The sequence below is a fragment of the Myotis daubentonii genome, chromosome 4, assembly GCF_963259705.1.
Source record: "Myotis daubentonii chromosome 4, mMyoDau2.1, whole genome shotgun sequence".
Classification (NCBI taxonomy): Eukaryota; Metazoa; Chordata; class Mammalia; order Chiroptera; family Vespertilionidae; genus Myotis; species Myotis daubentonii.
The window spans coordinates 19,385,296-19,411,673 of NC_081843.1; the positions used below are offsets into that span (position 1 = coordinate 19,385,296).

The 26,378-nt window shown below is 39.8% G+C and overlaps 1 protein-coding gene across 29 annotated transcripts in view; it reads left to right on the top strand.

Moving 5' to 3' along the window:
* The window catches only part of RBFOX1 (RNA binding fox-1 homolog 1), a 1,463,300-nt gene that overhangs the window by 1,418,753 nt on the left and 18,169 nt on the right, over positions 1-26,378 (top strand). For 9 of the 29 annotated variants that reach the window (XM_059693122.1, XM_059693105.1, XM_059693121.1 and 6 more), the window contains one exon: positions 5,564-5,628. In XM_059693122.1, coding sequence (XP_059549105.1) covers positions 5,564-5,628 — 65 coding nt within the window. Of the gene's footprint in view, positions 1-864; positions 908-5,563; positions 5,629-25,850; positions 25,904-26,378 lie in introns of all 29 variants that reach the window. The other 20 variants (XM_059693106.1, XM_059693100.1, XM_059693095.1 and 17 more) reach the window with 3 other exon arrangements.

Sequence of the window (26,378 nt, forward strand, 5' to 3'; positions counted from 1 at the left end):
AAGTATGTATACATTTTTGGGGAACACTTTGTATATATACATCTTTACAAGGCAGATCCCTAAATCTCTTAAAATATTCACCTGGAGGTCTGCCCTAGGACTGGAAATTTCACTTCAAACTAGAACCACACATGAAAGATTAGCCACACCCATGAATCACTCTCCCATCCACAAATCAACTCCATCTGTCCCTTGGTTCTTTTGAGATCTTGTCAGTGTTATACTTGAATGAAGTAATAACAAGTTAACAACACATATATTTTCTAGACCCATGCACATGTACACACACACATCATTTTTCTAGTCATACCTATTCAAAGTAGCTTTGGTAGCTTCCATGTGCTTCATTAATTTATGAAATACAATTGTGCTTTTTGATGTTAGTAGAAATTAAATTTAAGAAACACAGGTGTTGATACAGTTATGGTTGCTACTGTACTGTCACCTTAACTGCCTCAATAATTAGGCATCGAAGTTAAATCCTCAGGTATTCCGGAGAATTCCAATCATGAGCTCAAGAGAGAAATTTCAAAATAGTTAACTTGAACCATTGTAATATGCTTGGAAGGGCAAAAAGCCATGAAAATATCTTTTCTTCCTCCTTTAAAAAGAAACACGGGTTATAACACAAATCGGTGAGTTATTTGATCCCATCTCCCCCTTCTTGATTCTCTCAGTTACTGAAATTTGCAACTAGAACTGTTTGGCACTGGTTCCTCTTCTGGTTCCATGGGTCACTCCAGGTCTTAGTGAAGAGAAGCAAACTTGTAAATGAATTGCTCTGGAATTTCGGTCTGACTTATGCATTTTCTTTTATTTATTTCATTTTTGCATTGAAAACATTACATTTCTGTTTCCTTATAGAGTAGTGTATCAAGAGCCTGTGTATGGCAATAAATTGCTACAGGTATGAAATCCTGACTGGTGGAAAAACTCATCACTCTGGTTGTGGGTTTGCTGTGAAATCTTACTAACAAGACCATTCCAGGGAGGGAGATATTCCCTAACATAGGAGGAAAGACTGAACTGAATTTTCCAGTTTTGATGTGAATTCTCCAAGAAGGGAGATGGTCATCCTCAAATTTCCCCTTTGCTAGATCATGAGTGTATCAAAATGGGGGTCTGGCTTGGCTATACATTTCTTAAAATGCATCTGGTCTCAATCAATATAAATTCAGTGAAAAAGAAATCTAGGGTTTCTTTGAACCAATTGTCTAAGAAAAATTTTAGTAGGTTCCAGGAGTCACCTGGAATGGTTAAACAAAAACAAAAACAAAACACCTCTTATGCATCTAGTATTGAGTATAACTAATATATTTCTTCTTGGTTTCATTGTGGGTTCTTATAAATTTGTTTCACACCCATTGGTATAGCTTCCAAACCTACTTCTCACTGCCAAAGCAACCCCCAAATGAAAAAATTTGCAGGAAGAAAAGGAGCCCCACATTCATTGGAATGTAGATGGTTGAGTCTCCAAATTTGGTCTAAAACCAACATTAAAACTGTCAAATAAAATGAAAGAAGAATGTAATACTAGGGTAATCAGTGGGAGTTTTATTACATGGGTTTTCCTATAACCTGCAATTATCATTTTTGTTCAGTATTAAGTCCATTAAGAAAGTACATTTTTTACTGTGAAAATTAATCATTTTAATAAGAACTCTATTATGAAAAAGGGGTACTTGAGACTAAGAGAGGACAAATTAATTAAAATTCCTGACATGTACTTTTATTTTTACCTTTCAAGAAAACTTACCACATTTCAAAAACAGCTGAATGTATAATGCAGATAAATTAGAGAATAATGATTTATATTTAAGTGTCTCATCTTGCAAATGTCCTTATAAATGTTGTTTTCATACATAAAATGTCAAGTTTATTATACATACACCGATCTACCTGCTTTGCACAAAGTGAGGTCCTGGGATATTCTTGGAGAGGAGGAGATGTGTCTGTGATCAAGCCCATCACAGTCCCACCCATCCCAGGTCCCCACGAGCACCCACAAATTTCACCTCCCCCAAGTAATTCACCATTTGGATAGTAGAACATCTTTTTCCAAAAAGTATGCTCTCAAGTTAACAATGTGATTCCCTTTGTCTACTTTGCGATGCAGTGGAGAGCCATGGTGCTCATCAGCATTGCTTTAAGTTCCACAAATAGAGCAATCACTTCCATAGTGTTTAATTAAGTAATTCCCAAGCCTATCTGATTCAGGTACCTTCCCTTTCCCTGCTACTACCAGTATCCCAGCAGTACACTTCTGAAAATACTTTATTAGGGCATCACTAGAGATTCCACATCAGTAACTTACCCCAAAGGACCTCCAGGGGTCTCGGTAACAAATGAAATGTTTCCGACCGGGTGAGCCAGTATCTTAGTGGCTACATCCATCTGATGGTGGTGGCAGGGGAGGGAGGGGCAATTTATAAGGGCCATTTAAAATTTATATTTCATATAAGGTCACATTTATATTTTGCTGCTGTCCAGCATGTGAAAAATGAGTATGTTTTATGAGTAGGGAGTGGAGAACTATGTTGTGCTTGTCACCCCTTTTCCATTGGTAGTGGTGGAAAATCTCGCTGTCAAGGATGCATTTTCGTCCTAAGATCTGGGAGGACCAGTTTCAACATGGACACGGTTTGGTGACAGCAAATGGAAGTGAGCTCTCCTTTTTCAGATATTAGCACAGAACCTTGCAGCAGCTCTGGCTATGCTCAGCGAACTGCAAAATATGGAGCAATAAAATTGATGACAGTTACCTGTTAGAAAGGCAAATTAAAGCCATTTGTATTTTTTTGATAATTTTACAGTATTTGCACACAGACACTGAGTTAATACACAACTCTGTTATTCCCCTAATGTGGGTTTTATACAGACGAAAAACAGTCCAGAAGGCAATGAAGTAGATAGATGTGCAGGTCTGAGGCCACCTAACCCTTTTCTTTTCCCAATTGTTATATGTTTCAGGGATCACATAGACCTGGACTCACTAGGGTAGCCACCAGCCCCGTGTGGCTGTTTACATTCCAATGAACCCAAATTCAATAAATTACAAATTCAGTTTGTTGTACTGGTCACATTTCCAGTGTTCAATAGTCACTGACAAGTGGCTACCATATCGTACAGCACAGACACGGGCTCTACAGACTTTAGCAAACGATGGCCTTGACTCTTGAATCTGGAGAGCTTTTAAACAAATTCCTAGTGAACAAAGATAAGTGTTAGGGCATTGACCACCGGTGCTGGTATTACATGGAAACACACACCGATGTTCTCTGAGTGGCCAAATCATATGCAACTATGGAGAGAACGGGTCCTCTCAAAGCTTCATAGATGAGCATGTCTGTGGTGCAGATGGATCCCCGGTGAACACATATCCATGTTAGGTTCATACAATAAATATGGGCATAGTGCTCAGTGAGGTTCATGTTCGTTACCTTCTGTGTGCACTGCCACAGCTATTTCCACTCATCAAACTCGTTACCTAATTTCATTGACGAAAACTACTGCAGAAGTTGAAGGAGATGTACAGAGTTCAAACAAAGAGGATTTGCAAGTGGGACGAGGCTAGAAATCTTTGCTGGGACCAAATTCACAGTCACCAAAGCATGTTTGATTGACATGGCAGTTGATGCAAATATCTTGGCAGGATTTTTTTTTTATTATTCTGGGAGTGAGAGACAAAAATAACACACTCTCACACACACACACACACACACATGCACACACACACTTTCTCCACTCAAAGCTTTCAGCTGGTTGCAGCTAATGCTTCCCAGCCATCAGCTAGCCAATTCCAGCCCCTCCTCCTCCCTCATTAAGTGTACTGCACAGGCCTGTACACCTGTCTTTCTGGATGCATCAAGAAAGCCACGGAGATGGACAGGCAAATGAAAAGAATGGCTCCAGAAATCTGGTGACCTCTTTCCCCTCAGCCCACCAGGCTGTGTCTGAGCTTGGTGCTGGTGTGACAACGGCTCTAGTTTTACAACTCCTCAGCACATTTAATGAGTTTCCCCGCTCCTAATTAGAGAACATGGTGTTTGGAACACCAGGTGGTGTCTGCCTAAGACCTCGTGTTTTTTTGTGTTGGTTTTTTTTTTTTTTGTATGTGTGTTTTTTACTTTTACATTGTTTTTCAAGGGAGACTTTTTTTCTTTTATCTGGCTCCAAATTATTGCTGATTATCTGTCAGAATGTCTTGGATCTGTCTCCTCCAGGACTGATCCGAAGAACAAACTTGTGCAAGGACAAACTAGCTTTCTAGAATTGCTCTGTAAGTGATGGCAAAATTCCTCTGAAAGTGAGCTGTGGGTGGTAGAAGGTAGAAATAAATGATTGAGACCAGTTTAATCTACCTTTTAAAAGATGAGTTTTGAGCTTCCCCATTCATCTGCCTCCTATCCTACTGCTTGGTTTTTCCCTATAGGATATGGAGCCAAATGTAACAAACTCCTCTACTCTCGATTCTACGCTTAGGTACCCTCTGGCACATCCATGGTCTTGCTGTTAGTTGCCCGTGGACACAGTAGCCTGTCCCGAGTTACCCCGCAGAGGATTGTGGGACTGCATTCCTATTAGAACCTGGATGGTCCCTGTCTTATCAGTGGAGCCTGGAGCCTGTTTGTTAATTGTGCTGAGATCATTCTACAGTGGCTGATGTCTCGCCGTGGTCGGCTGAGCAAGACGCTCTGTTATTTTCGCAGTTTGATAATCAGTGCTCCACTGAACACATTCCTTTCAAATATGCCCATTTGCTTGTCCTCTGCTTAATTGAACAATTGCAATTACTGGTACATACAACTAAATGTTAATTATTTTTTCATATTTTTTCTCTCTTAATGATTTTATTTACAAATTGGAATCCTTTATCATATTTTACACACCGAATTCCCCATCCGAATCTCTGTGATATCTTTAGCCGAAAAGACAGAATTTTTAAGAAGCATTTACAATTCTTTTTAAAAATAATTATGTAAGATGTGCAAAGCTAAGGACTGTCTTCTTTAATTGCTTTACTGGTTAAACAACTATATATGCAAGAGATTACTAGTAAGCTTGCCTTCTATGGGGGTTAAAAATAAATAAATAGAAAAGACAAGGGGGTAGTGGTTTAACCTATGCTGGATTTTTAAGGAAGGAATCAAAGACTGAATAAAATGTAAGTTAATAGTTAATACGTAAAGGTAAAGTATAATCGGTTTTGAAAATCTGGAAAGTTCAGCAAAGTATCAAGAGTATTTAAATAATTCCCCATAATCCTCCCCATCCCAAGACAATCACTGTTAACTCTTAGGTACGTGTCCCTCAAAGGGTACCTGGGTTCCCCCTGGGGATATGCTTACACCTGCTAACCTTTAACATCCGGCTGGAGTTGGTCTCCAATCCCCTGTCCCTCTGGTGTGTGTTTTTGTACTTCCGCTCCGACACTAAGCTTTCATTAACCTCCACTTTAGACTGGTAGGTTTGGGTCACTGCTGTTCTGGTGTGGTCTCACCATGGGGCCTCCCTGAGTCGGGCTCCTTGGCATCGCTAAGTTCACTTTCTCCTTGTGTTTTAGGGTGGTTATGCTGCATACCGCTACGCCCAGCCTACCCCAGCCACTGCAGCTGCCTACAGTGACAGGTAAGGGTCTTCCTTTTTGTGCTTGACAGCCACTTGGAAATTAACTCAGCTGGTGGGGAGATGAGATTCGTGTCCAGCCTTAATGCAAATGCATGACATCTGGGTAGGCAGCACCCACCAAGTTAGGTCCCACGTGAGACCACAAAGAGGGCCACACAGAGACAGGATGGACAGCGATGCCCAGTTCATTCTAAACTCTCGCCCTCTTTGCTAAGACACAAAGAAAATGGTATGTTTTGTTTGTGTAGAGATCTTTCAGCCCTTGCGACAGCACACCTTGCATGTACATGCACACTCCCTGTGCAACCTGCTCATGGTCTTCTCTGGAAGACCATGGCCTCATCCAGCTCAGATGAAGAAAATAGAAGATGATCCCACAGGCTTACCTTGATTGCAAGCACCCCATCTCCCTTTGTTACAGCTCTTTACACCCAGTGAACCACTATTTAATCCATCAGAAAGGAATGGGGGAGGCGTAGCTGGCATTGCTAAGGAGATCGGTTCTTTTTGAAACATCCAGTGTCCAATCCTACTAAGACAAGCCGACTTTTATTTGTAATGCACGCCACACCCTAAGACAGGCAGCAGAAGGGACAGAAGTGGGTTTAAAAAATGCACAAGTCATAATGGATGGCGGGGGAGGGTTGGTGTGGAAGAGCTTTATGACCAATTACCCAGGCTTAACAGATGACTCGGTTCCTGAAACGACAAGCCGCAGCTATTTCTGTTTAGGTGCCTTGAAAAAAGAAAGTGTGTGTTTCCATATTGAATGCAACGCGTTGGCTCTGTTTCCTGAGGACATAAATGTGAATGTTCAGATGCTCTGCATGCTCAAATGTCACCGAGGGTGCTTATTTTGGGTAATGACTCCTTTAATTTAAAAATATGTTTCATGAATAAAGCAGTGATGATAACAATTTGCATGTGTGGCTGAGGCATGCTGGGTCAGACAGGTAAGCAAGGAGATGTATTTGATCTTGAATGGGAGGTGTCGGCAGCCACTGGTCCTCCTCCCTAGCCTGTTGTGACTGGGTTCCTACCTGGGTTTGCTCTGGCGCTTTCCCTGCAGTTCCATTCCATTCCTCCCAGACGTGTTGTGAGCTCATTGCGGCTACAGGATTCTTCTGAGGTCTAATAAAGCAAAGGAAATTGCTGAGCCTTAAGAACGGCACTTTGAAAACCCCGTGCACACACATGTAATAAAATAGCTCTTTGGCAAGGTGGAGTTGAGATCTGCCTTCTGCTTGTATGCAGGAATTATTACTGTATTCTTAAAAAACAACCATAACGAGGTCTCAAGGCTGGAGGGAGCTTCCAAAGAAATTCAAACAATTGGCAAGATTCAGATCCAAATACATAAATTATGCAGTTACCCAATAATTACAAAAATAGGTTTTATGTAAGTTGCTATCTTCAATACGCTTTGACACTGGATTAGGAAAAAGGAGAGGGTCAGTAGGTTAATAAAAATGTTGACAATCTTGAAGTACTTAAGATTATCCTACAAATGAAGAGGCTTAACGCTATTAAATTCTGCACACCAAAGATTCACCAAGTATCAGTTATAATGTGGTTTATCTACAATCCTTAATTATTTTTATGAAAATATTTCTAGATGCTAAATTCGTAAACACCCACTTTGTATGTAATTATAATCATAGTAACTTAAGCCTGCCGTATAATTATAAGAATCTTAAACGGATTTATTTTTGGAGGGATTTTTATCTTGCTTCTCAGTATAAGTGCATCTACCCCCAAGTTGAAAACAAGGTTAATTACAAAGATCTCACTTAAATTGCGTTCTTCAATAAGACCAATTTAGACATTTTTTAAAAAAATAATGTTTAACACTATTCTTAGATAGAATTACTTGAGGATCTGTCCATCTCCTTTTGTATTCATCTAAAACTTAAGTTAAAATGTTGTTGCATTTGCGGGCACCATATATGCAAATATGTGTATGAAAATCTGTTATTTTAATTTTATTAAGATTCTCATTGGCAACATGTCTTACTGAAAAATTGCCCTCATTCTTGAATTGGTAAATTTTGAATAACTTTACAATTCCCACTTGAGTCTAATAGTTTCAGTTGAAGAAACAAACTCAGTGGTAATAGTCTTATCCATGTAATTGGCCTCTTGCTGTTCATTAAAAATATTTGCACATTAGGTCTTCTTACTTGCTGTGTAAATTGGTTACCAACCCTATTTAACTGTATTATAAGCAAGACACATGCCACATATGGAAATATAGCATTGGAGTAAATGCAGTAATAGGTAAATTACCAGAAAACAATCTTTAAAATGATTTCTGGTTTGATTTGTAAAGTGTATTTATGAAGTGGTGGTCTTCCCTATTACTTTTAGTAAACAGGTAAAGTGAAGAAAGACCCTTTTATAGAATACACATGTTTCAGTGAAATTATCAGAATAGCTTTTGAATCTAGATTGAAGATGCCAAGTATCTAGAATTTATCTTAGGGCAGCTGTTAATATTTTATTTTAACACAATCACAGTATAATATCAATAGTGATCGATTCTTAGCTCCTGTTCTCTAGAAGATAAAGAGGAAAACTCCTTAACCCAAAGAAACCCTTCCAGGATAGGAGGTAAAATCAGCAGGAATTAGAATGTTTTGGTAATGTCCATAGTTGGCAACCTGTTCCAAAGAGAAAGTGCAGCAACCTGCCCTGTCACCATGAGTCATTTCAGATGTCTTGAAAGTGAAAGAAGTTTGGTGTCCCCAGTTGGTATCATTTTACCTTTTATCAGCACAAATTAAGCTTTCACCCAATTAAAAATGCAGGGACCTTTGGAAAATATTGAACTCAGGTAACCTCAGGAAGGCCCAGAAGGTCCTTGATGGGCAGCTTGCAACTCTCTGCCCATCATTTTCTTGGTTAAACTATCACATGCTGATTACCTTGGAGCATCCTGAGAGTTTCTGAACGCTGACCTCCAGAACGAAGACCATCTGGTGTGGGCAGAGATTTCCCCAAAAGAAAAAGACCTGACTGGACTAGGTGATTTGGTAGTCTCCTTGATGCATTTAACGGGAATAGGCAAACATCTTTCCTCGGCATTTAGGAAATACTTGGTAAGCACTTGACCTCACCAAACCTTTATTTCCAACCTCACTTTGATTTATGAAAAGCCAACTGTCCAAACTGTCCAAGGAGATTGTGTTCTGAGCTTGAACCAATGAAAGCATGGCAGTGGGGCCGACGGTCATCTGGTCATTGCATGCCACTTGGTGTTGCTGATGTGTCCGTGATACGTTCTGGATCTGACAGGTCCATCATCACATTAGCTCGAGGAATGGCTTGCTTGGATTAGCCTGGGGGCAGGCTTCTCTCTATGGATTGGCTCTTGGTTTCTTTGTGTATTATGACTTGATGGTTGTTGCATCTTTGAGCAGCCAAACAAGGGGATGGGGGGGGGCGGATTGAAGCGGGGGGGGGCTCTCCTTGTTCAATGAATTATGCTACAAATGTTTGGGGAAATACCTATGGTGTGTACATAGCTTGGATGAAAATGTGATCTCTTCGGAAAGGCAGGTATTTGTCATGCTTGTCCTGCTTGCTGACATCCTAACATCTAACAACCAGTGCATGAGAACGTCTCTCCACATTAGGACAGAAGGGAATTAGACACAGACCAGCTTGAGAAAAAAGTGATACAAAGCGGTTCACTCAGAAATTTCATAATGATCCCATTGCACTGATAGGTACCAGGGACCCTTTCATCTTTCATGTACGATGTATTTCCTTTAAGAATCCCTGAAATCAGCAGCTTTATACATACAGTTAGAGACTTGGCAGTACAGATGACCCAAGACTGAGCAAAAGAGACAGCAAGCACCTGGCCTTTGTTTATTTTCTACCCCTTTTAGTTTGTTTGATTTTTGAGATCTTGAAGTTTTATTGGCAGTATTAGACTATACCATATGAAATTTCTATTTTTGTATAACAAGCATGGTGTGATGGCAAGTTCAACTTAATAGACAATCTAATGAAAATGCCATAATATCAATTATCTTGCTCTCTGCAATTGAAATATATATGTATATTCATACATATATATGTGTGCTGACATACATACATGTGTACAATACACATACACATACCTGTGCCTTAGGACCTTAGGAAGGACTCACTAGAGTAACTTGGTAAATGTTAATAAAATGTGGCCAAGACTGGTCATATTCAGGCTGTAGTCACAAGCCACATGCTACAACACTGTTTAATTCCAATACTCATAACCCACAAATAAAAGGTGCTGTTTAAGAGAGAAGTAAATTAGTAGTTCTTTTAAAAACTCAACAGGGATAAGTAGACATGTCTTTGGGGTCCTGGAGAAGCTGGTCTACTATTTTAAATTATATAGGTGATAGAGATAGTTATACACACACGCACGCACACACACACACACAGATGGGTGGATGGATAGATAGGTGAGTGGATGGATGGATAGATAGATAGATAGATAGATAGATAGATAGATAGATAGATAGATGATAGATGAAAACATACACAGATATATAGGTGGCCAGGTGGATGAACAGAAAGAAAGACAAAAGGAAAAAGGAAGGAAGCAAGCAAGGAAGGAAACAGGTAGCAAAAGACCAAATTTCTGCCTTCTTATAGTATTTTGTCATAAGCATAACTACAGAAAATAGAACTAAATCCAAATGTGCCTCCTAAGTTTGATCTAAACTGAAGAAGTAAAGGGATTTGAGTTTATTTCTTTGAGTGCAGGCCACTCCCTCTGTATTTGAGAACGTATTACCTCCTGGATTCAGGTTAAATAATAGAGAGAAGCCGTTGTTAAAATAAGGCTGACAATTGCACTTAAAATAATACAGCATTTGATTTGGAGTCCTTATCAAATGAGACAGACTAAAAATTAAGAGATTGTCAGCCAGAAAGCATCTGAGCATCGTGAATGGAAATTTAATTTACTCCTGTACGGTACAGCATATTTTTGTGGATACAAAGGGTAATATAAAAAATATTGTTGTACTTTAGGGACTAAATGATTGTACTTTTTCTTATTGTGGGATAGAATACAGACTGCTTCTTCTATGGATAATAGGTCTTCCTTAATGAGGACAAGCAATGCAGAGCAGACAAGGGAGGGACTCCCGTTGTTTTACTCATTCCTCTCAGCTAAGCCAAGTTCCAGAGATTGAAACTGCTTCTGGTTGCAAAGCAGTAGTGAGCCCCCTGTTCTCTGTGAATTGTTCAGGGAGAGATCTCAAGATCTTAACCTAGTGCTTTGTTTAAAGCACTGTCTTCCCAGGCCGGTTCCGGGCCTGATGGCTGCCTCTGATGACATAGTACTGGTTTCCCAGGACAGGGAAAGAACACGGCGCGATGTAATAGGGCTGTCAGTTCATCTGGGGAATGGCCCAGGCTTTGTCCAGGCTTCTTTCTTAGATGCTGTTTTTAAAAAAAAATAGCTTTTTTTTTTTAATGAAATGATGACAGCAGCAAATGGTAGCTTCCCCCCACCCCTCTTTCTCTCATACCCAGTTTTGTTTTTAATGTTCTTACTTGGCAAAAGTCAGCAACTCTATGGCAACCTTTCTCTTTTATTTACATTTTCAATCTTTTTTTGAGACATCACTGTTGAAAAAAGCCAAAGTGAGAACATTGTAAAACTTGGAGACACCAAGGATGGCATTCTCAGATGGACAAGAAACTGAGGGCTTAGTTCATGGAGGCTGAGAGAGGATGGAAGCATATTCCGTACCATCTCCCAACCTGAGACAAGGAGCCAGGGCAAGAGGAAACCATTCGGAATTCAGATCATAACCTGTTGAGTCTAAGCTTGGCAGCAAACTGTAGTTATTACTCTGCACCTTCTTGGATTGTGTCTTGTTGAAATTGTCATTGATTTGAGTTTTTTATCTTTTCTGCTGTTTTCATACATTCCGATGAGCTCACCTGGGTTCTGCAATTTATAAAAAGATGCTCTGTTAACTTGTAATAAGAGCAAGTAGGAGAAATTAGTCATTAATGTCTTTATTTATATTCTTTTATATCTCAGTGCCTAGAAAAATATGTCCATTTTTATTATTAGAACACTGGATTAAAATACACACATATATATCTTTATATTATTATATATAATACATAAGTAGATAATATATTCCTAATTTTATTTATATGTTTAATTTTTTTTAGTTTAAAGTTTGCTCAGGAAGAGAAAGTAAAACTAATTATTCTAGACAGCTTGAGGGTAACTAGAAAGAAGCACTTATTGCTTGTGAATTTCCTATTACAAGATGAAAATAGATTTCTTTAATAAAACTTTCAATATATATGACAATGCTGCTGTTAATGTTCATTAAGTGGAAATAGAGGACTTCATTATTTGCACTATTGATTACGACTTCTTGACATACCACACCAGGAGCTGAAGTTTGATATAGGAGATGAACCATACTTAGATTTAAATCATCTCTCTATAATAATGATAACAATATTATGATAATAGCAATAATACCAATGGCTATTTATGGAGTCCTTACTAAGTAAAAGACGCTGTTCTAAGTGCTCTACAAACACAGTGTCATTGAGCTCACACACCAACCCTGTAAGACTGATGTTGTCACCTCCATCTTACAGATGGGGAAGCAAGCTTGGAAAAGTTGGACAAGTTGTCCAGCTCAGCTTAAAAGTTTAAATCTATGCCCTTAATTACCAGACTCTATTGCATCTTAGTGGTGCAACCTTAAGAAGTCATTTATTTGCAGTGGGGACCACCTCATCTGTTATGTGGTTGTACTGACTCCACCTTACTGAGTGGTTTACAAGTTTGGAGACAGTATCTATGAAATATCCAGCACATAGAGGGCAATACATAAGATGTTCTTGTTTTTATTTTTGTATATTCCCATAAGATAGTCAATTCAGAGCTTTAACCATTGAGAGCGAGAATGAGCTTTGAGGAAACCAAAAAATATCCAAGTTATTTCAAATCCACCTGAATCTCTAAAACTCTGGTTTTTTAAACAGTTTAGAGTCACTCAAAGAGTTCAGATAGAATAGTGACCAAACCTATTCAGCTGAGTATGGTATGGACAAGCCTTTTAAAATATAATAGATAAGGTTATATGCTAACCTAATCCATTAAGTTTCATGAATAATTTATGGTGTTTGTTTGTTTGTTTGTTTAGCTTTGTTTTTGTTTCTTTATAGAAAAACTTTGTAGGGGGAGGTGTGTGTTAGGGGCTGAATAAGACTTTCAATTTATTATCAGCTCTTCAAAGTTTATATTTTGATATGTCAGGTTATTTTAAAGTGAGAATTTTTGTATGATCTTTCCTGCTACATTTTTTTTTCTTTTTTTATCATGTAGATTTCTGTTTTGAAGTTAATTTTTTGGTAATGTCTCTTGTGTGTCAGGTACTATTTAAAACATTGCATCAACAAGCTAATGAAGTAAGCAGTAGACAATAGAATAATGAGGTAAGCAGATGCCAATAGAAATGATCATTCAGAATAGGTTGTGTGACAGAGAAGGGACATACTGACCAGGACCCGTGCACCACAGGCTTCAGCTAGGAGTGTCCCAGGACAACCAGAACATATGTGCTGATCCTGAGCAGAATCCCCACTGTGCAGCTGGAAGAAGTGGGTCCAAACAAGGTGATCCCTAGTCTTGGAAATCCATTGACTGGGCTTCTAATCCAATGTCTGTTAGGGCAGGTCCTGGGCTGTTTCTGCTTCCTTCTGCTTTTGTTACAAGGTCAGGGCAAAGGCACATTTTCAACTTCAAATAGTCATAACTAAGATGTGACTTAATGACTACAAAGTCAGTGGACTTCCATGCTCTCAAAGCAACCAATACTGTATCTATTTCCCCTACGGGTCAAATAGTTCCCATTGGGCACTCACCAAAAAAATTACCATAACTAACCACACTAATTATGTTTTCTGCCAACCTGATTTGTAAATTGGCAATGATTTTATTTGATAACAATTAAGATTGCCCTAAAACCATGGAGGAGGGAGTGTATAGTTCTTGATCGTAGCATCAATGTGATTTTTGAAACCTGTGTTTATAGACACAAAGCTCTCCGTGCTGAAAAGTGATATGCCTGTTACTGACAGATATATTCCCGGAGTTTCTCTCATTTCAAATTTACAGAAACACACACACACACACACACACACATGTTAGAAGAAAGAGTGCTCAAGTTTTTATTTCAAGAACTAATTGCCTTTGGTCCACCATCTATAATGGCTTCTGAACAACTGTTATGCACTATTGGATGAATATGTAATTGAGGCAGTTAAAAAAAGGAACCAGACCTATAACAGTCAACAGACTGGACCAACAAGGAGTTGGGGAGATATTAAAGAAAATTCCAAACGCAGTAGCCCATAGCTGTCACAGCCATGTGGGCAGACACTTTGCCAGTGACGGGACAAGATGTAACAACTCCTTTGGTCATGTCATGGCCTAATTACACACTTTCAGGTTGCAGATCATTGACTTGATAGGCCACAAAAAAAAGCAAATAAAAACCATCTTTTAAGGAAAGGCATCAGGGCCCTTCAGCTGTGAAGGTTTTAGAGGCAGGTGAACAACCTGTGATAATATAAGCTCATGGGTCTCTGGATGAGCCATTTCCATTGCAAATAAATATTTTTTTTCTCATAGAAGACAATATTCCAGTCAAATTGAAGGGAATACACACATAATAGAATCTTACTTAGCTCATGAAGCATCCATGAAGTTCACAAAAATGAAAACCACTCCATTTCTTTGCTTTTTTGGAGGGGTGGTAGGGGGAAGAGGGCACTAGACGATGTACTGTAGACTCCATGTTTGGGGGTAAGAGGGAATTTTTCATTAAAAATGTCTAGTATTTCTTTTAAAGTTACCAAAGCAAGTTCTGACTTTGTACCTACAAAGACAACTTTTAATTCTTTTCCAGAAGGACCAATTTCTGTTGACATGTGGCCTCTATGTTATTTCCACGTTTGTGTGTAATGCCTGTACGTGTACAGTCACTGGACAGAAATAAATGACTTATCAAGCTTTTTCTCCTGGCATGGATCACAGTGATTGGTTCCTCTGGAATTGGATTCTCCTCAAAAAAAAACACCAAAAAACGTCATAATAATTTATTTATTTAATTAATACACAAAACATTTAGAGTAAGGATCGCTATCAGGATTTAGTGGGGTGGTAGTTTGGAAGGTGAGGGTTTGAGGAAATTTCTGTAAGGAGTAACTAGCTCATCAATTTTTATAATTGTTTCCTGACTCATTCTTGCTGCATTGTGATATGTAAATGTTTTGTTTTAATAGCTCACTAGGTTGTGGGGTGTTGAGACATAATCAAAGCCAAACACCCTTTCCCTTAATTATCATAATCATTTAGATGGAAATATTTTTGCCTCAGATTATATAAATAGAGCACATATCTGATAACTAGCATCAGTGGTTCCCCATTGCTTCAGTAGCCCTGAAATTCATTTTAAAAGAAAACAAAGATTGTGGGGTGTTTCTAGCATCCTCTGAATCTCTGTCTCCTTGCATGGTCCAGTGCTGTCCCTTGAAATTTCAAATCGCATTACAAGGCGAGGGACTTGCTTTCTTCATCATTTCTAGATCATGAGAGGGTTTGTGAACTAATTCCATTAAATTGAAGATGAGCACAGGTGGTTGGGGTGGGGGCACTTTGAAAGGTGTCCTGAACATGTACATGAGCTTCACAGCTTTCTCAGAATGTTAGCGTTAGCTTCTCTATTATTATTTTAGTTGTTGTCTTCAATTTCACTATCTCAAACTTAAAACAAAAGCAGACGTGGAAAGAACTGGTTACCTCACTCTGTTCTGAAATGTCAACATGGGAGTGGTCCACGTTGAGAATCCTGAGCGCCTAGTTCTGCGATGTGTGGTTCCGAGAGGAGTGGCATTGGCCTCACCAGGAATCTGGGAGACATGCAGGTTCTCAAGTCCCACCCATGCCCCGCAGCATCAAAATCTGCACTTTTCAGACCCCAGGGTGATTTGTATGAAATGTGAGAAGGAGCACCCTAGAGGGAGAGCTTCAATTCTACCTCAATATGCAGTAAATAATGTCGACCCTGGGGCCCCCCCTCCACAAACATGCAGGATGTAAAAGAAGCTGTCTTTGTAAATGATTGGGCTGTAACCATCTCCTCTGTACTCTCCCTTCTTCAGTGAGAAAACAAGAATTAGCAATGGTTGGGTTTCCCTTGCAATCCATTGTGTTGTGATTTCCTTCTTCAACTACCCTAGGGCCACTATTCATCGTTTTCTTTACCTCAAAGACCCAGGGGGAATGAATGTGATTTTGTGGTCATGTTGTCTCATGAATTCATAGACCCACACTAATGCAAACTGTATCCTGAGAAAGTCCTATCTGGTTTCTCTTCTTATTTTGAGCCTCAGTTTTCTCATCTTCTAAGTGGGGAGCACAATACGATCTAGATCTAGAACCACAAAGAGATGAAAATGAGCATTACTTCATAATCGGAGAGATGTGGTGAAAAATGCATGGGACTATCAATAACAAGTGCACATTGGCTGTATCATGACTAGAGTGTATATTATTGTTTGAAAGCATTGAATATATACAGGGGAGAGCAAGAGAATTAAATTAATTTAAAAGTACAAGTCATTTTTTAATCTGGACAATCTCTAGGACCAACCCTAACACTAACATTCTGGGAACCCTCAACAGACTGCAACTTATAATTGGCCCGATCAGGATTTGAAGCAGGTTTACAATAATATAACAATTATACTCATTGTACTTCCTCTTTGATTGCTGTGTGCAGTAGCAAATCTTCGCTATTCATCTACCGAATCTGACCAGATTTGGACCAGGTTCTTAACTTAGCATAGTTACTTATTATGTGAGATACAGGCAAGCTAATTGGCCTATTTGATCGTCCACTTCCTCACCTTTAATGAGGCTAATGAGTGATATCTGCCTCATTGGGTTGCTAGGAGAATGAATTGTAGTCATGAGCAAAAAGCTGCTTTAATAGTGCCTGACACTAAGTGGCACTCAGGATAATGTTATTGGTATTATTATTATTACCAGTAAACTATGAGGGCATTGTTTAGTCTTGAGTCAAAATATGGGTAATTTCCTATAGAAGCAGACTTCTGAATTAGAATAGGGTTTTGACTATAGACGTATTTTTTCCAGGTTGTGATTTCCACCTTAAAAGTATGAAAATGGCTATACTTGAAAGTTGCTAAGAGAGTGGAACTTAAGTATTCTCTCTCTCTCTCTCTCTCTCTCTCTCTCTCTCTCTCACACACACACACACACACACACACACAGGCACACACACATACACAGATAACTATGTGAGGCCATGCATGTGTTGATTTGTGCTAACCATTTTATAGTGTATACATATATTATATCATCACCCTATACACCTTTTAAAAAGCACATTGTAATATCTAATTATATGCAATTTTTATTTGTCAGTCACAGCTCAATAAAACTTGATGGGGGCAAGAAATAGGTTGGGGAAAAAAGTTCTGAAGGAAGAAGCAACTAGGAAGCATGAGATCAAACAGTCTGTGTTGCTCATCCTTCTCCTGATTTTTAATTGCCTTTTTGGTCCATGGAGGAACTCAGGCAACCAAGGACCATCAGCTTCACAGGAGAATCAGCCAGTTCTCCCAGTGTAAACCAGTAAACCCAGCCTGAAACCATCACAGGTTTAGATTTCTGTAAAATCAGCCCCACAAATAGTTACTTTTCAACAAGTCAATAGTTTGAAATCTGCCCATGTTGCCTTTTTCCCATTGTGATTGGTAAGAAATCCAACGCCTGTCATGGTAATAGGCTGTCAGAACCCCCTCCGGTTCTAGAACTTTCCATCATCATGCTCACTTCATTTACACATAACTTTTAGGTGGGCCCAGACCTTCTCACTGTGGCCTGTCCACCCTCCAGAGCCTCAGCCTGGACACCCTGTGCTCCTCCCCAGCCTCCATAAGAAAGGGACACTTGGCTCCCAGTGAGGGCTGCTTCCCCGGAGAAGCACACAGCCTGTTCAGGGAACCTGCCCGACCCACACCCAGCCCCTGGAAGATGCTCATTTTCATCGGGAGCGTGTTCTGTGCTCTCTTTTGCTCTGTCCACCCAAAACAGAAGTGGGATTCCATCTTCCTGGATGCCTTAGCCCACTTTTAAAGTGCACTGCAACCTCAAAAGGCTTGTTTTATTTTGTGCCAAGTTATGCTCAGATGCTGAAATCGCCTTGACCAATGGTTTATTTAATGCAGGCTCACTGTGAGAATTATAATAATTTCATGAGCCTGGAGCATACAAGATAATGTCTCTTAACAAGCTAATAAAGAAATAACATACCCCAAACCAATGATAGATTCATCACACTTTGTTCTGGGCAGGAGGAGATGGAAGGAATGAAGTCCAGATTCAATTGAGATGTATCATTATATGAGTTGGTACCTGCGAGAGATGGCTTGGCCAAAGGAAAGCCAATGTCCACATGCCAGAGCAAATGTAAAAGTCCCCTGTTGGTAGAGCATGTTGCTAGGGAACAGGGCACCAGTCTTGACTGGCACCAGTCTTGACTGGCAAGCTGATCTCTTTCAAGGGCCCTCTCCGTGATTTTCACTACTGCCCATAAAAGAGTCGGTCGCCTTTAGTGGCGACCACCAAAGGTCTCTGGAGAGCTATTTGCGTCAGCAGAGTGTAGCCTCGCCCAGAACTAACGCTCCTGGACAGGGCTCACAAAGCGCAGCATTTAGGTCTAAATGTCCTCTTGCCACAGTTGCTTCTCCAGGTGTTTCATTTGCTCAGCCCCCAGCGACGCTCCTCAGCAGCTGAGCGACTGAGTGCTTCTCAGAGATGACAGATGAGACGATGACATTCTGACACAGCTTACTTCACTCAGATCAAAACAACTTTACTCCTAAAAATAACGTCATTTTTGTCACAAACAAGTGGATTTGAAATCCTATCAAACCAACACAACAAGGATCTTTACTATCCCCCTCTGACCTCAAAACTGTGGACTGAAAAACACAAAGGCCTGGCCTCTTGTGAAGAAGGAGAGGAGACTGTTTGCATCCTTTGTGAGTCCATGCGGTCAAAATTATGAATGGCAATATTTTCCCCAAATAATGTGCTCTCACATCTATGTCCCCATTGATTTAGGGGGAAAACTCTAACAGCTGCATGTGGTTGTTTTCTTCCCACTTTCCAGATGAGGAAACTGAGACTCAGGAAGGTGAAATGAGTTTCTAGGGGAACACAGCTTGCATGTGACAGGCCAGGCTTCCAGGTTCACTGCTAGTTCCTTTTCACGCTTGCTGAGAAAAATGTGTAATAGGAACTAGAAGGATTGTTAAATGTTGGAGAAACTACAATTACAAAAGTGGACTGTGCTCAAGGCCTCCAGGTAATCCAGATGCGCTTGGACTCCAATTTCCAAAACCCAGAGGTTTTTAGTGGAATGTTCAAGTTGGGGACAGATTTGTAGCACTCACCTCCTTTTCCATTTAAACATTGTTTGTATGCAGTATTAACAAGGGGAACTCTGGCTAAGAGAAATGTTTTCAAATGTCTGTTAATACATTTAAAATGCAAAGGATCAGGCTAGATCAGGATAGACCCCTACAGAGGATTCTATAATTAATCTGTTTCTTTATAGTTTCTTTGTTTGTTTACACCCCATCTCATTCTATGATTTTCCACAACCTCTTGAAGTATACATGATACAATACTAAAAGATCCATAAAAGTAACAACGGGGAGCCCAGCTGGCATGGCTCAGTAGTTGAGCATTGACCTATGAACCACAAGGTCAAGGATCGATTCCTGATCAAGGCGCATGCCCGGGGTTATGGGCTCGATCCCCAGTGTGGGGCGTGCAAGAGGCAGCCAGTCAATGATTTTCTCTCATCACTGATGTTTCTCTCTCTCTCTCTCTCTCTCTCTCTCTCTCTCTCTCTCTCTCTCTCTTTCTCTCTCTCCCTTCCTCTCTGAAATCAATAAAAATATATTTATTTAAAAAAAAACAATGGGACAGGGAAAAATATGAATCTGAATGAGATCTGAACAATTCTAGAGTTTTAGAATTAAATAGGGAGAAGGGAGTTAAAATACTGATCACAAGCAAATAAGCACCCTTTCTAGGTGGTAAAACTGAAATATGAATTAGATTATGAGCTTCTGGACAGCCAAGCCTGACATAGATATCCCATAGTGATTTAAAGGCTGTGAGTCCATGCTCACAGGGACCCTTAGAGTTCTGGGTGCCTGGCATGCAGCAGGCCCTCAGTAACCAGCTGAGGACTGAGTGAATGAGTTGAGTAAACTATTTAGTAGAGTCAGCAATAGGAATTTTAATAGGAGCACCTGCTTTCTGCATTATATTTAATTATTCTGAAAACACTCATGGCTGGATCCCATAGGACCCTTCCAGCAACTGTTTAAGATGAGCAACAAGAATACATGGTTATTGTGCATTTTCATCTTAACTTTAGGTGTCTGAAGGGAAGCATAGTTATAAAAATTAGTAATTATAAGTGATATATTAAACTATATATAATGATTATAATATAATTATCAGTCATAAAATATTAATAATTATAAACTGTGGAAATCAACACTAGTGCACTTTAATTAGGAAAAAAAAGAAGATACAACTATGCAACTATGTTTTCTGCAGAAACAGGGCATATATGTTCAAAGACATATTCATACAGTGAGAGGTGTGTTCTCAGTGCTGGCTGACACACTGGCATCACTTGAGTGGCTTTTCGAGAATACCTGTGCTGGAACCACTCTGAAAGATTTGGACTTAAGCAGTTGGGAAATAGGCCTGGTCCTGATTATTTTATTTTTTTATTTTTTAAATTTAGCTGATTGTAATGAGCAGCCTGGGTGAAAACCTCTGTCTTATAACCAGTAGATGCCCCTGAACCTACAAATGGAATGAATTTGACTCTGTCCCAGTGCCATCTTGGCAGCTATCCGACAGGCCAGAAGACCAACTTCTCAGACTGTGGGGATTGTCCAGTAGATAGCCTTGGAGGGGTGTGTGTGTGTGTGTGTGTGTGTGTGTGTGTGTGTGTGTGTGTTAAATAAATATACATAGCTTTGGATACAAGAAGAAACTTGCTAAGAGTGATATCAACGCCAACTTTTGTATACCAATTGCGACATAACAAAACTAAGAGGCCAAAGAAGGAGAAATTGCCAGAATCTTTAGCATGGAAACTTAAAGCCAGTGTTATATGATGGGAGAAATTTCTGGTCCGGCCTCTCCCCCACCTCTGCCTTTGTGTCTTGATATCTGGCTTCTTACATCCCCTCCAATAATACTGGCTGGCTACTATTTTGATGCTTAGAATTCACCCATGGGTGATTTTTTTGGAGAAAAACAATCTGAAGCAGAAGAGATTTAACTAAAGAAGAAAAGAGAGACATGAAGATGATATGGCAGGTCACAGGATTAAGTTAAAGGTACCATCAGCTGAGTCAGATTCAGACTTGAGGTGGTTGGTCTATGAGAACTATCGGAAAACATAATGAAGTCCTATGATAGAATAAAGGGAGAGAAAGACCATGGCCTATAGCATTCTACCATCTCAAGTTGTTGCTAAAGCAGAATGTAATTATTCTTTATCATCCTCAAAGGGAAATCCAAATATCCTATTATTTGGTCTCAGAAGAACTGAAGATTCTGAACTTTACTAGGAAGTTACTCCACAGAGATGACACATCCCATTGTTGACTCACTACCCCTATATAAGTGCCTCTAAGCAGAGTCTTAGAGTGAAGAAGAGGCAGGGTCTGGATCCAACCCATCTATGTTCAGATTTCATCAGCACCACTTAACAGCCTGCTCATGCTGTATAATCCTTCTATGCTTCCATTTCCTCATCTATAGAGATGGGGATAGTAAAAGGACTTGTAAGAAAAACTACTAGTAAAGGAATTAATGCATAGGTACAGCACTTGGCAATGGCCTGTCAGGGATAAGTGCACCATTGACATTAGTGGCTCTTTGGTTTTGACATTTCAAAGACCTGAGACAGCTGTAGCCTTCTCCCTTGTGCCCAGTAATTTACCATTTTATTTTTTTAAATTAGTAATCCTCCCTTCTTCCACAAAGCCTCACCATGTCAAGGAGTCTTCCTGGAAAAAAGTGGGCTTTGAAATGAAAGTGAGAATGAACTTGCAGCAGATTTCTCAGCAAGCTTTCCTGAATTTCCCCATGGTCAGAGTGACCCGGAACCCTGATTCTCTCCCAGGATCCCCCATCACTTAGGAGAGTGTGAGTGGTGTCCCCAGAAGCTGGTTGATAGCCAGGCCTGGGTTCTTGTTAAATGCACTGATAATCACACTTCTCTCTTGGGAATTCTGGTTCAGGTGGTCAGAGTCAAAACCAAGGATTTAACAAAGATTCTAGCTCATATTTTTCTTCAGGGTAGGTTGAGAAATGATGAAGTAGAGGAAGGGGTTGAAAATAGAAAGTTGAAAGAAATGGATAGAGAATTAGATGCAGACTCAGAAGACAAATGGGAAGGCCCAGCATAGATGATTTTGAGTAACTCTATGGGAGATGGTGGGATAAGTGGAACAGGGGATGAAGCATGACATTATGGCCACTATAGACCAGCTTCTTTTTCAGAAATGAGGGTTGATGTCCATTCTGTTAGAAGACCTCCAGAAACTAGAAGTAAGCATTCCTGGGCAATGGATACTATTTCTGTAGTTGCATTGTTGGCAGCCACATAGATAGGTGGCCCTAACAAGCATGTCAAACATGCAGCCGGCCAGCCGTGAGCTTGACATGCTTGCCTAGAAGATAGATAGTGTAGTGGTGAAGCTGCAAGAAGAAACAAAAACTACAAGAGATTGAGCGATTCAACTGCTTTTCTACTATGCATGTGTCCCATACCCAGTGCATCGTAGCTGTGGCTGGTGTTAGAATCATCTGCCAAGCATTTTCCTACTTCTTTTCAGACCCTACCCCAGACTAATGAAGCCAGGACCCCCAGAAGCAGGACCCCAACATGAGCAGGCCTGAACATTAGCACTCTTTACCTCTCCCTATGAATCTAAGGGGTAGCCAAGGTGAGAACCATTCAACCAGACAAGTGGTTCTCATTCTGAATTGCGTGCTAGAATCACCTGGAGATCTTTAGAAACTACTAATGCCCTGAGACCCATTCACTGAGATCCCCATTTAGTTGGTCCTGGATGTAACTTTGTCACTAGAAATTTTAAAAGGACACCAGTTGTTTACCATGAGTGGCCCAGGTTGAACTACTGGGCCAGACTTCCTTGACCACCTGCAACCACAGAACAAACCAAATGGCTGAAAATCCGGTGCAACTGCTTTTGAAGTTTAAATCCATAGGTCGGTGGTGAGAGTGAAGAGCAGGCTAGGATTAGCATAAGGGGACAGTCCCTGGGGCCAGCCTGCTTCCTAAGGCTGAAGATGAGAGACCCCACTGTCTAGAGCTCGCCTGCATTGCTCTGGTCACCCAAGGTTGCTGCACATCTTTGAGGATAACCACTTCTCAGATACAATCATGAAGTTATCAGTCACATCTCTCTGGTCATTTGGGATAAATGATTTCACAGAGAGCATACTAGATGATCCCTTTATGGCTAAGGTAGATCATTTGTCTTAAAGTTCAATTGGAGAGCAACAGCCACAGATAAACATAACATAAAATGGTGGACACGGGTACCTCCCCCTCTAATTCTACCTGAATTCCTTTGTGTGCACTGCCCCTCACCAGGCTATGATTCAGCAGGGATTTCCTATTTATTGTACTTATGATCACCTGATGGAAAGGTACTTTAGAGGGAGGGGTGGTTTACTCCATGGAATTAATGAATACTGTAGAAAGGCACTTGTCTGAGATGTTAGGGTAACCTCCATCTCAGACAAGTGTACCTTCATCCATATACCTTTGTTAGAGTAACCTGGGATGTAATGTGGGATTGTGTGGCTACAAAAATATGGCTACCATTTATTACAAATATTTTTGTAAGTTTTTGGCATTGCTTCAGAGTTCATCAGGGATTCTTTAAAAGATCACGATTGGTGCTAACTCTCTGCTCCATGTAGACTTGCTTTGACAGAAGCCATCTGAGGCCACTGTTTAGAAGACAGTGAGTTATCAAAGGGGGTACTCATTATCCTTTGTTCAGAAATTTGCTCATGAATCATAGAGACAATGAAAAAGATTTTAAAAACATGAGTTACCTAAAAATAAAAAAAGGAAGAAAAGAAAGAAGGAAATGGAGAAATGGTGGCATGTTTTTTTTGTTTTGTTTTTTGTTTTTTGTTTTTTTTGTGTGTGTGTGTGTGTGTGTTTAAGTACATATTATTAGAAAGAAGAGTGTTGGAGACAACCATCATATTTTCTAAAATTCTGGAACAATTGACAGGCATACTTTTAAGTTGCATTTTAAAAGTTTCCCCTATTCATTCAGTCACCATTTTGCATGTATTTGTATTGGTTGCCTCCCCTGGCTTTTCTCATGTCTAGCAGCCTGGACAGTTCCTTAGAGAAAATGCAGGATAGGATGCAAGAGGGCAGTGTCTTCGAGGGTTGGGGAGTATGAACTATATAGAACCACCTAGCAATGGGGCCCCCTCTAGGTCAATGAATGGCTGTTCCCAAGAGCTTGCCCTGGGGGTGGACCATTTTTTTGTTACAGTGTTTTTTTTTGGGGGGGAGCCTGCTATAAACAGAGGTCCTTCCAAAGGCTTGTTTATTCCACCCACCAATATCACACCTGTCATTTGAGACACCCGTGTCCTTCTGCCCCATAAGTCCCATGTGAGCAAGTCAAAAACAATATTCACTCCAAACATCTTCATTTTCAGGGACATCAAACTTTGGAATTTTGATGCCAGATATTGATGGGGCTCGAAAAGTTAGTGTCAAAGCAAAAAAAGATAGCGAAACTCCAACCACGTTAACTTAAATTGTTTTAAGAGAGGTGATAAATGAACATAGCTGTGACCTTTGTTATGGGAAAGAAAAACATCAAATACTGTTCTCAGAGCATGTATCCTTTTGTCTAGATGTTGTTGGTGCAGAAATGATTAGAATTGTCAACTGAATGTTAACTTCTAGTGAATTTCAATATGGTAGCTCTATTTTTATCCCAGGGAGTACCTCTTCCAACAGTAAAACTTTCTTAAGATGTTTTAAGAAATGCTCAAGCACGAGATACTTTTTGAAGCATTGAAACATTTGAACAAGACCAATCAAACTAAGACGCCACCAAAACGGATTTATCTTGGTTCTTGATGATCCGTATGCACAGTAAAATCTCACAAATGAGAACTAGAAGGCTCTATACTGCTGCCGCCGAGGCGTTTAAGAGCCTAGCCAATCTCATCGGGGCATTTGTATAATCTGCCTGACACAGATGTTCTTATTTCTGGAGAAATAAACAGCACGTCTGAATTAGAATGCATTACACTGTGGAAACGCCACAGTTGAAAACATCTTAAGAGAGTTTTACCAGCTTTCTAGATTTACTAAATCAAAGTAAAATGGCATTTTCCATTTTTATTTTCTTTTAGTGCACCATTAAAAATAATTTGGCAAGACAGGGCTTATTTGAACTGATGAGCTCTCTTCCCTTCTTCACGTAGCAAGCCTAGTTTGGTGAGGAAATGATTATCCATTACATGACACCCTATAACATTCTCTCCTGAAATGACAGCATTTCTTTTTCTTGCCTTTTTCTAAAATAGTTTTTGGATATTATATTCATAATAATAAAGTCTGGAATTTTATGATTTCCCTAGCTCATTGCAATATACTCCTTTTTTTTCTAATTGTCTATATTTTTTAAATGTAAACTCTGCTCAGCATAGAAGTCTGTATAAACTCCGTTTGAATGCCCTGGCCTTGGGAACGTCTCCTGGCATGACATTTTGGTAACACGTAGCATTAATATTCTGGTGCAACAGCTTGTACATGGTCCATATTCTGACATCACCATGACGAGGTCCCCGCATGCCTATTTCATGATCTTCCTAAACTCTCTGAGTCTGAGATTTAGCCACACATTCCTTGCAACATCTATCCAAATGCACACCCTCCCCTCCCCTCATCTGAATACATCGAACCAATTGGCAGACAGCACATGTCCCCCTGAGCGAGCAGTATTGTGAATTTTATCTTCTCTTCCAGAAATCAGTTCGTCTTCGTTGCAGCAGATGAAATTTCTTGTAACACCTCTGCAGGTAACAAACATTGCTACTTCTTGATGCATCCATCCACGTCTCAGTATCCTTTTTTTTTTTCCTTTCCCTTCACATGCTGCAGTTGGTCACTCTAGAAAGTTTAGTTAAAAAAACAAAGTCCGTGTATCTTTGGAGTATAGCAGGAGCCTTTATTCTCTACTGCCTAAAGAGACGTTAGACATTTTGCTAACTTGAATATTTTGTTTTCAGTTTTAATAATATGAGATCCAAAAAAGTAAAACTATGTTGAATGAAGCCACAATAAGACCTTATGGTATAATCAGTGTTCTTATGTTAAGATCCTGGACAGGGGAGATGAGGGACACAGACATGTGACTTCTGTATTTTTTGACTTATGATGTCTGGGTTCACACAGATGTATATGTGAATTATTTGAGATCATTATGGAATGACTGGTATAGATTATAGGCCCCCGAAAGACTGAATCTATAAAGCTACTGGCATTAGGAAATAT